The sequence below is a fragment of the Galleria mellonella genome, unplaced genomic scaffold, assembly GCF_026898425.1.
Source record: "Galleria mellonella isolate WM207_F2 unplaced genomic scaffold, CSIRO_AGI_GalMel_v1 utg171, whole genome shotgun sequence".
NCBI lineage: Eukaryota > Metazoa > Arthropoda > Insecta > Lepidoptera > Pyralidae > Galleria > Galleria mellonella.
The window spans coordinates 1319674-1331591 of NW_026442014.1; the positions used below are offsets into that span (position 1 = coordinate 1319674).

The window sequence follows — 11918 nt, forward strand, 5'->3', positions numbered from 1 at the left end:
TTTATCGATGAAATAAATCAAGGTGATATAATTCATGTTCAAAATTAAAAGAAAAATGGTTAAAAAATAAATTTGACAGCTATATTATTTTTTTTCTGCGATGGACATTAAAAAGGTATCCATACACGATCAACTTAAAGTGAACTTGTTCTTTTATATTATATAATTTTTGGGCATTCAGTGTTATGATGGAAATTTCCACCATTATGTAAAGAAGGGAATAAACAATGTTAAATATATAATTATTCTCAAATTGTAGTACCCAGTGCTACATATAAACACTATTATAAATACAAAACGAATGGTTGTTTTATTATAAAATAATACCAATATCCTTGGATTGTCAATGATAAGTAACATGGTACGATCAGTCTTCTTAAAAGTAAATATTTTAACTGAATATCTCACACGACTTATTAGATTCGAATCGATTCTTTCAGAATCCGAAAAGCTGCATTTTATTATGTGTAAAATTAAAAAAAATCATAATAAAAGATCTTGCTCATCTTATCATCATCAATGCCATCTATTGAGAAAAGCAAAAAATGCAGTGGTTATCTCTATCGATAATAGATGGCGTAATAAGCGGTATTATGTACATACATATGCATACAACATACCATTGGCGCAAAATGTGGGCATTTATGAATCGGATATATCTACATAATTAAGTTACATGAGGTGTATAATGTTGTGGGTCATTTGTAATTAATTATTTTTAATTTCATTTTATGTATAAAATGTAAAATGGCAATTGAGGTATATTTATATAAACACTTGCATGCCTGCATGGCTAAAGGCGAGAAGAAAACCCCTAAATAAACAATGATATGGCTTTTAAATATTCCATCTTCTATTTTTATTAACAAATCAATTTAATTTCAGTAAATTTTCGGGGCCAAAACCTAATATATAAAATTCTCGTGTCGCGGTGTTTGTTACCAAACTTCTCCGAAACGGCTTTACCGATTTTTATGAAATTTTGTGTACATATTGGGTAGGTCTGAGAATCGGCCAACATATAGATGTTGGCCGATTCTCAGCCGATACCCCTCAATGATAAGGGCGACCTACCCCCCAATTTTTTTTTTATTTTTTTGACAATGTTTTTTTTATTTTTATTATGATTTAGCATTGAAAAATACATACAAATTCAAATTTTCACGGTTTTATTATACGATCAACTCCTGTTTTTTAATCGCGATTTTTATATGCCACAATAGGGTTACAAGATAGCAATCGAATATAATAATTGTAGTACGATAAATTTTCATGTATAGTTCTCGAAATAATGTATATGGTAAAACAACGTTTGTCGAGTCAGCTAGTGTATATATATATATATATATATATATATATATATATATATATATATATATATATATATATATATATATATATATATATATATATATATATACTGTTACCCATTTATCTCTTAGTATGTTTATACAATTAATAAAGTATAGTTAAGCTACATCAAACATACCTATTGTAGTACATTCAGCTAACATCGCCTAATAGCATTTTGAATTCTTACGTACAAATTTCTTCATGACAATTATATTGTTTATACAACGACGAATGCTATCAAGCATACAGCACGCCTGATGGTAAGCGGCCGCTTAGCCCATGAAAGCTTACAGCATGGGTGTCGCGTGTTGCTGACCTTGTTAAAATGGAGTTAGACCAAACGAGTGGGGTGATGGGATTGTTACCCTATCAAAACGACCTCCACATGGGACCCCCTGGTAACTGTGATTAATTCTTAGTGAATTCCTCACGATAAGCCAATTGATCTGACTTCATCCTCATGATTTACATCTCCGAGCCAGCGAACTCTCATCCTTTACCTTCCCCTTCAATATTTATGGTAAACAAGCTAACAGCATTTGACATACATACCAAAATCTCATGTACACGAAAACCATCTGCCCTTTAAGACGAGAGGTAAACAAATTTATAGACAGACACCAAGCACGTAAAAAAAATTACAAGATGCCGGATGTCGTCTCGTACATGAAGCAGCGAAAGTGTGTCTATCGATAAAATAATTTGCTCACTGATTTTGTTACGATCCCATAGAAGCGTTAAATCCATGTATGACGGACGTAACACCATTCTTTCTTATAACTCTATTACATTCGCGAACGATTTTGATATATTGATAATCTCGGTATATTGAATAGGTTTGTGCCGTTTATTATATGTCTAACTCCACCTTTACCTGACGATCCCATCGTATGTCTTCTGTCAACAGTACAGCGGGTGCGTACAGCGGAGAGGATGTGGTGGCGGCTGCTACGCTTACATGGACTTCATCTGCTGCATCAGTTCTTCAAGGGAGAGCTCGGAGGCGGCCACCGCACCTCCCGTGCTGGACTCAGGAGTGCTGTTGTCTACCGGGATGCTGTACGCCACCTACAGTATCAGAGAATATATAGAACTTCATCGTTATCTTATTAGACATTAACTGTCCATTGCTAAACATAGATCTCCCCATAAGGAGGGTCTTGCCAGTAGTTGCCATATTTGGCAAGTGAGTTGGCAACTGCATTTAGACTTTTGGTGATGTTCTAATAAGGACTCTGCCTGTCTCTCGGCTATTAAGTTTCCTTAACAACCCTTACATATCATTAAATTTACAATTTTATGATACCATTAAATAAAATACGTGTGTTTACAAGAAATAAATCAAAGAATGCATTCAGTAATTTTCAGTTTGTATTTACCAAGCCATCAAACCCACGATCAGACATTATCTGTGTGCACAACTAGGAACTAGACTTATATTATCCTCCCCCCCCCCCCCATGCCCCTCCCGATACGTACTCAGCCGACCCCCGTTTAAATATACGGATATAATAACTACCTGAACGCCGTCGACCAGTTTCAAATTGGATGCATCGTCATCATCTGGCGTGTTCTCGTCCACTAGGCTGATTCCTGTAATGGCAACATAAAATTAACATTTACATGTAAAAATATGCAATATTTCGTCCTACTTTTTTATACCACTGATGTGGCAAACAACTATACGGCTCACCTGATGGTAAGCGGTTTTTTTTATAGGTGAAAAGGGTATGGTAACCCCGCCTGCGCTAACGGGATACGCTGGCGGAGCACCACTGAAGGGTGATAGATGAGAATGAAAACAGGGCAGTTAGCCCATCATGATGAATTCATCAGGAATTAACCATGATAGTTTCCAGGGAGAACCGCGAGGAGGTCGACCTGGTTGTGTATATTGCTAGCAATGGGATTCTCAGTCTCCATTACTAACAATCCCTTTCCCCCCGATGGTAAGCGGTTACCGTAGTTTATAAACGCCTGCAATACCAGGGGTATTACGTGCTCGTTGTCAACCCTCCTTATCCCCTTTTTAAAGAACCCTATGCTGTAGTCTCTTTAAAAACTCTCGAAACAGAAAAGCCAGTATAATGTCTTAACGTTATAAGAGTATAGCAATTCTAAAACCGTTTTCTATTTCAATATTGATATACGGTATAGTTGTAGCACTTCAGCTGCCCGCTAACGAAATGCTTTCTCACTGTACTGGGTTGACCGGAAGAGATCTCTGTCAGAGATAAGTCCACCCTTGCTCGCAACATTTATAAATACATTATTTTATATGTAACTTACAAGTGCAATAAAGAATATATATATATATACACGAGAAAATAAATTTTTACACATATATCGACTGGCGACCCGTCTTAGGATTTCTTTTATACTCCCTGTCAATGCTCTTCTTCCTATAAGTATTTTTTTTTTAAATCCATCCAAGAATTTTTTGGGAATGGATAAACTATTACAATTACAAATAAAAAATCTTTCATTTATATGCCATTAGTTTAAAAGATAATCGCCAAATCAAACATGTTGATATCTATGGCTGTGTTGGTGTCATGGTGCTAGTGTCGGTGTCGGTGTCGAGTGTCAGTACTGCATCAGTACCAGTGTCGGTGTCGGTGTCGAGTGTCAGTACTGCGTCAGTACCAGTGTCGGTGTCGGTGTCGAGTGTCAGTACTGCGTCAGTACCAGTGTCGGTGTCGGTGTCGAGTGTCAGTACTGCATCAGTGCCAGTGTCGGTGTCGGTGTCGAGTGTCAGTACTGCGTCAGTGCCAGTGTCGGTGTCGAGTGTCAGTACTGCATCAGTACCAGTGTCGGTATCGAGTGTCAGTACTGCGTCAGTATCAGTGTCGGTGTCAAGGCGGGTGTCAGTACTGCGTCAGTGCCAGTGTCGGTGTCGAGTGTCAGTACTGCGTCAGTGTCAGTGCCAGTGTCGGTGTCGGTGTCGAGTGTCAGTACTGCGTCAGTGCCAGTGTCGGTGTCGAGTGTCAATACTGCATCAGTACCAGTGTCGGTGTCGAGTGTCAGTACTGCGTCAGTGTCAGTGTCGGTGTCAAGGCGAGTGTCAGTACTGCGTCAGTGTCGGTATCGGTGTCGAGTGTCAGTACTGCGTCAGTGTCGGTGTCGGTGTCAAGGCGAGTGTCAGTACTGCGTCAGTGCCAGTGTCGGTGTCAAGGCGAGTGTCAGGTCATATCGGAGTTGACGTCAGTGTGTGCATCGAAGTCGGTGTTGGTGTCAGTGCGTATGTTGGCGAGTGAGTGTAACCGCGAGACGGGCGCGGCGGCACGGACCCCAGTGGTTGTCGGCGTGCAGCGGCGCGGCGTCCTCGGTGACCTCGGTGGCGAGCTCGACGGCGGGCCGCCGCCGCGCCTCCTGCTGCCGCCGCACGCACTCGCGGTCGTCGCACTGCGGGTTCGGCTGCGCAAACGCACGCATTCAAATGTTTTTTTAACTTAATTCATTCACTTGTTCAATGTTATATTGAGACATTCAAAAAATGTTTTTTTTGATATTTTTTTTTTTTTTTATTTATTAAAGGTATACACAACAGGTTACAATCAATAACATGATAGGCATTATATAAAGATAATAGATTGACTAGATTGAGACCCAGACTCGTGTACACACAGCATGGTTAAAGCAGTCGGCAAACAGTGTTAAATTATAAAGTTATATAAAGAAAGCATATGAAATTGGTAAAAAACACATTGATGATCATTATGACTTTATCATTTTATTCTTACCTTCAAGCTCATTGTGGGAAAGAAGTCTGTCAGTGCACTGTATCCTAAATAGTGGCTGACCGTCCCGAACTCTAACAGGTACTTCAGCGTGTTTTGGACTGAAACAATTTAAATAAATACAATACGTATACGTATGTATGTATTTGTACGATTAAATATAATGTAATTAATTTAATTTTCTCTGTTTAAAAATTGTCACAATATTGTACACCGCTCTATCCGCTGACATTGATGCTCCTTTCCACTTTGGGTGTTGCTGGAAGAGAACTCTATTAGAGTTAAGCTCGCCTTTGTACATTTGATTAGCTCTGTCATATTCTTATAACTGGTGTGTACAATAAAGAACTAAATAAATAAAATATAAACGAAAAAATATTTAATGACATTTCAAAACTTTACATAGACTTATGTTCGGTTCCTATGTCGACTATAAACAATTGTTTTTAAAGAAACAAAGTACAGTAGAAACTGTACGAAGTAGAACGACAAGTATAAGTATCTATACAAAGTTCTGACGCAATCAAATTTGTACCGATTTTCTAAATTTATTGTTTACTTGCTTTATTTTATTGTTTATTGTTAAAGAGCAAAATGTGGTAAAAAAAAAGCTATATATTCTTCATTGCACTTGAACAATACATATAACGATTAGTTTAACAACATGTTAGCAAGGGAGGGCTTATCTCTGAAAGAGATCTCTTCCAGCCAACCCAGTGTAGTTAGAGGGAAAATAATTAATTGGCGGGTAATCTAGTGCAGGTAAAGCTAACTTGTCATCAGGACTTTATCAAATAAAATTGCTAATACCTAGAAATCCAGCAACGATGCCCATTGTGGTGGGGAGGCTGGCGGCGCAAACACCTTCGCGCTTCAACGTCTTCTCGTCGATCTTAGATGCCACTACTAACGGCGGAGCGCACTGAGGGACAATTTTTTTATTTTATTTTTTCACCCGTTAACAGTCCACTGCTGGACATAAGCCTGCCCCATAAGGGGAGTTTCCCCAGTAGTTGCCACGCTTGGCAGGCGCGTTGTCAACAACAGTATTTTTTTTAATAAGTGAAGATGGAACGGTGACCCTGTCTGCACTATCGGTATACGCTGATGGGGCATCAGTGTAGGGTGACAGGTGAGCATGAAGGCAGGTCAGTTGGCCCGTAGTGATCAATTGAACAAGAATTGGACACTATGGTTTCCAGGGAGAACCGCGTGGAGGTCGACCTAGTAGGGTGTATTGCCCTAGCAATGGGGCTATTAAATCTCATTACTAACAATCCCTTTCCCCCATGTCAACAACAGTTAGGCTTTTGAAAATGTTTTAAGGGGGATGCTGCTGCCCATCCCTCGCCCTCCCTTAGTCGCCTCTTACAGCACCCACGAGAAAGGAAGGGGTGGCCCATTCTATACCGGGGCACGACGTAGTAATAGTATATGTAGTTATAATTTTAAAACGTATTTGAGTATGCTATAGTTTTCCTATATCATTTGCATCCATTTAAAAATATGTCTATAGGCGACGGTTACCACTTTCCATCAGGTGGGCCGTCAGCTTGATAGCCATTCTAAGTTGTATAAAATATATATATAATAAGTCAGAATAACTTACAGCAAAACATGCAGTCTCCCCCGGCACAATGAATTGTATATGGCCCGACACAGCATTCTCACTCACGCCGGACTCGAACCACTTCTGGTTGAGCTCGTTGCAGGCGGTGTTGATAGCCATGCGCGCCTCAAAGTTGTCCACGCAGCTCAGCACCAGGTCCACAGGACCGCCGGTCAAACTTCCCGTGCTGGCATGTAAAATAAAAAAAAGATAAAATAAATTGTGACATTATGTCAAACCTTAAATTCATGCCCTCTTATAAACAGCGCTAAAAATTAAACAATACGTAAAAACAGTGCCTATATTATAACTTAAAAATTAAAATTGTGTTTTTGATTTCCGCGCATAATTTGAGAAAAGTACTATACAAGCCTTGGCCACAACTAAGCATTGATGGACTCACGTATGTGTGCCTCGGCTGCGCCTCGGCCCACATTTGCATGTTCGTCCATCAATGCCTCAGTTGCTGGCCGCTGCAGTAATGTACTATATGTAATATTTTATTATGTATCTTAATATTTTATTTAACTGTATATTTGTTTATGTACTCTAAATATTAATAGTAACACTTCAGCTACCCGCTAACGACATGTTTTCTAACTGCATTGGGTTGATTGGAAGAGATCTCTGTCAGAGATATATATCACCCTTGCTCACAATATTTATAAATGCATTAACAATGTAATTTACAAGCGCAATAAAGAATATAATAGTCATACAATGTTAAATATTCCTTGTGAATAGTAAATAAAGATTATTTATTATTATTATAACTTAAAAATAACTAACTGTCATGAAACAGACCTGATAGTGTCGCAGAACTTTTGGAAGTTATCAACAGTGGTGATGTTGTAGTTGTACGTATCTATGGCTACGTCCGGGTTGATGTTCTGCAGCGTAGCGGCCGCGGCGTCCACCTTGCTGAGGCCGGCTTGGTGCGGTTGGAAGAACAGCCGGTTCATATTTGCTAACTCCACTTTGTCATAATCGAAGAGTATTAACTGTAAAATGTAAAAATGGCATTCATTTTAAAGGCACATTACATACTCTCAAACATGTTATTGGGCATAATTAAAATTGCTTGAATCCTGGTGGGAACAGCCTATGCCTATGTCCATCTATACTAATATTAGAAAGAGAAAAGATTTGATTATTTGTAATGGATAAACTCAAAAAGTACTCAACTGATTTTAAAAATTCTTCCATTTATAAAAAGCAATTTTATCCCCGAGTAACATAACCTACATATTATTTTCCAAAATTCCAACTATTCATGTGAAGACAGGCTGGATCGCTAGTACTTAATATATCATGTATGTATACAATATATTTTAGATTTTAGACTAACTATATACTGCTGCTTCACCTGTGAAAATCAATATATATATATATATAAAGTATCCTATGTGCTAAGTTAGGATATAACCTAATCATATACCAAATTTCATTCAAATCTGTTAATTAGTTTTTGCATGAAAGAGTAACAAGCATCCACCTGTTTTACTTTTACATTTATAATATTAAAGGGATGAGAAGAAGGGCATATAGATAGGTTTGTCTCAATAAAAAGATTTTACAAATTTTAACCTGAACTCCATCAGGAGAAAGGGATTGTTAGCAATGGAGTTCGACATTGCTAGCAATATACCCTATCAGGTTGACCTCCATGTGATTCCCCCTGGAAACCATCGTGAACAATTCTTGTTGAATTCATCACGATGGGCTAACTGACCTGCTTCATTCTCACCTATCATCCTTCACTGGTGCCCCGCCGGTGTATACCAATAGCGCGGGTGGAGTTACCATTCCATTATCACCCCTTAAAAAAAAAACCTGAACTCCATCTGCATGATTAGATGATATTGAGTTCTAGACATGCAGATAAAACTCCAAATAAAAACTACTCAAAGATAGCATCTGCTGAAATGCCTTATTTAACTTGAATAATATGTAAATAACATTATATTTTTTTTATACCACTGAGGTGGCAAACAAGCATAAAGCACAATCTACATAACCTTACCATCAGGCCCACCTGATGGTAAGCGGTTACAGTAGCCTATGAATACTTGCAATACCAGAGATATTACGCACACGTTGCCGACACAGAAACAACCATTTTACCCCCCTTTTGAAGAACCCCATGCTGTAGTCTCTATATATCTATATTTGGCATATTACTTATGTAAATATTGTGAACAAGTTATCTGTATATATCTAAATATCGATCAGTATCACCTTGCCAATACCACATCGGGTGAGCATCTCAGCGGTCACACTCCCCACTCCACCCACACCGACCACGGCCACGGACATCTCACGGATCTTCTCATAGTTGTTCACTATACCCATCCGTTTGAGGGCCATCAATCGGCTGATAAAAAATTACAAAGAATTAATGTCAAGAATTTAGAACTTTACTGACAAATTTACAGTTAACAGCATTTAAAACATCAAATTTCTTGAAACTATTTTAGATGACAAATATATATTAAATTTTGGTGAGAACAATCAAATTATTACTGTTTTTATTATGTATTCTCTATAATACTTTGTACAGAGGAATAACATCCATGCATGCCGCATTGCCATTCCTGAGGACTCAGGTGTTATTCCTCTGTACCCTGTAAATTTACTGTCTTATCCCACCTTTCAAACCGAAACACAGCTATGCAAACATAACTGCTTCATGAAACACGAAGAACTGAGTCCTCAGGAATAGCAAAACATGGGGGGTATCATGAGTAAAGTCAGTATACTCTGTTATGTTCATATTTATAGGCAATGGTTACCACTTCCTGTCAGGTAGACCGTCAGCTTGTTTGCTATTCTAAGTTGTATAAAAAAAATACTGATTTGTCTTCATTTAGTTTCAGAGCTTTTGCAATCTAATTACATATAAATTATGTTTATGTATTGTTGTTGTATTTTAAATATATAAATTACAACAATAATGGGTAATTTCAATATAATAAAAATCAACAAGCCAGATCATTGTTGCAACACTTTTATGAAATATTATTAATTATAATAATACTGTAAGCATTTCTTACTTTCTAAATCTTATACCGAACTATTATAAATTATTATTATTGATTTATTTTTAATTCACAATTTAAAATTTTTAGTTTAATTGTGTATATAATTTTTAATTTTAATATTGTGTTGTTATTGTTGGTTTCATGTTGTAATAGTACTTAATTATACCTATTTTGTTATTGAAATAAATTAATTATAAAAAAAAAAACTTAATATACCTAATTTATATTTGAGAATCCTAATTATACGATTTGTAAGTATAATCCGCATGTTTTATGCGGAATAAGTAGTAACATATTGCTTAGAAATTCAATAAAATTTATAATTGGTGATAATATTATTTTATGTAAAACTAACTTATATATTGTTCTAATATTAAATAAACAATATTTACAGCTATTCTGTTATATATTCAAGCGTTAAATACTAAATACCTGTAAGGATTAGAGTCGACCACTTCTGAGGACATTACGTCTATTTTCTGGCGACCTAGACCGGCATTTCCTTGTACGGCAGCGAGTTTTGCCTCCAAGTCCTGCACTTTCCTTTGTAATTCTTCTATAGTAGCCATTTCTAAAATATTTTCAAGAAATTCAGCTACAAATATCCTGTAAGCACTGTAAACTATGCAATCGAATTCGCAATATTGACAACGTCAATAATTTACGACCCGTCAATTTGATTTGACGTTTTGCCACGATGAATGTCGCATTCCGTTACAATAAATTGTAATTGCTGCGTTTCTTTCGTCAAAAAATTTAAAATGGCTGACTAATCTCAATAGATGTCTACCCAGATAGCTAGTTGAACGCTTAATCTTTCCGTCAAATTAAGCGATTAAGCTTTTCGTCTTTCAATCAAGAAACGATTAGATAAGATTGAATAAATTTTACACTTGGGACAAGACTGTATGTTATTTTTAAAACTTATGTTTTTTTTTTTTATTTAATGTCTATATACATATGTAACGGAAAATTAATGAATTCACTGTTTTAGTTGTTTCCGACAATTGTTTCGACTTCATCCGGAGTTTGTTAATTTCTCGTTACATATGTACATAGAAATAGAACTATGTATGTATGTATATTCCTTAGCTTTTACAAAAATAAAGATAATTATTAATTTCAATTTCTGATAAATCTGTGATGATAAAAAACAACGCTGTGAAACCTAATTAAAGGATGATAACGACATTCATCGTCATCATCATTTCAGGCATTATCCGTCGACTACTGGACATAAGCCTCCCCCATAGACTGTCATAAAGAACGGTCCTGAGCCATTTGCATCCACTAACTCCCTGCAACGCATTTCAAGTCGTCACTTCATCTAGTGGGGTGTCGTCCTACACTGCATTTATTCGTACATGGTCGCCACGCCAGAAGGAGACTTTGTACAAAAGTCGATTGCTTGGGTACATCTGTCCCATTCGTGTTTCAACGTGAAGCAGTTGTGTTTGCATCGCTGTGTTTCGGTTTGAAGGGTAAGATATGTCGTGAATTTACTGGGTACAGAGGAATAACACCTAAGTCCTCAAGAATGGCAACGCATGGGGAGTATCATGTCCGAAACAGTATACTCTGTTATGTCCACGGTACTGCTCATGTCTATAGACGACGGTTACCACTTTCCATCAGGTGAGCCGTCAGCTTGTTTGGCATTCTAAGTTGTATAAAAAAAAAGAACCTTTCTTCCCGATCGGTTGTCGGTTCTTCGAGCTATGTGACCAGCATGGGCTGGTCACATAAGCTGGTAAGCTGAAGTGGCAATGGTGCCACTTCAGCTAACTTATCCTTAGAGCTATATCGGTTATTTTGGTTCATTTGCGGATATCCTCGTTTCGGATTCTATCACGCAAAGACATCCCAAGCATCACCCTCTTCATAGCCCGCTGAGTAACTTGTAGATTTTGCAACGGACAACCGTGTAGGACCATGTTTTGGTTCCGTAAGTCATCTCTAGCAACACGCACTGGTTAAAGATCTTCGTCTTAAAAATGCTGCCAGTATCTTGGGTACGCTGCCTCGGTGTGGTGCGTTGGGGGATTACTTATAATTAGTATTAGTATTTAAGGAATGTTATAAAAAAAAAAAAACGGATAAAAAATTTTTGATATATTTGGGATTTTCAAATAATAATAATAATAATAATTTATAATAATAATAATTTATTTATTT

At 37.2% G+C, this 11918-nt stretch overlaps 1 protein-coding gene across 1 annotated transcript; it reads right to left on the reverse strand.

The window, feature by feature from the left end:
- Positions 1–1415: 1415 nt before the first annotated feature.
- Positions 1416–10404, reverse strand: LOC113520064 (ubiquitin-like modifier-activating enzyme 5). Its single transcript, XM_052892923.1, has 9 exons — positions 10176–10404; positions 8941–9076; positions 7507–7703; positions 6703–6889; positions 5904–6015; positions 5097–5194; positions 4644–4770; positions 2873–2946; positions 1416–2421 (listed from the first exon to the last, which is right to left on the reverse strand). Exons 1-9 carry the CDS (start codon positions 10310–10312, stop codon positions 2308–2310), a joined length of 1182 nt encoding a protein of 393 aa, XP_052748883.1. The 5' UTR covers positions 10313–10404; the 3' UTR covers positions 1416–2307.
- Positions 10405–11918: the final 1514 nt, after the last annotated feature.

Coding starts and splice junctions, on each gene's coding strand:
- LOC113520064 (XM_052892923.1), bottom strand. CDS start 10,312: ATGGCTACTATAGAAGAATTACAAAGGAAAGTGCAGGACTTGGAGGCA. Junction 6,016..6,702: donor GGGAGACTGCATGTTTTGCT/GTAAGTTATTCT, acceptor ATTGTCCCTCAG/TGCGCTCCGCCGTTAGTAGT. Junction 2,422..2,872: donor AACTGGTCGACGGCGTTCAG/GTAGTTATTATA, acceptor CTGATACTGTAG/GTGGCGTACAGCATCCCGGT.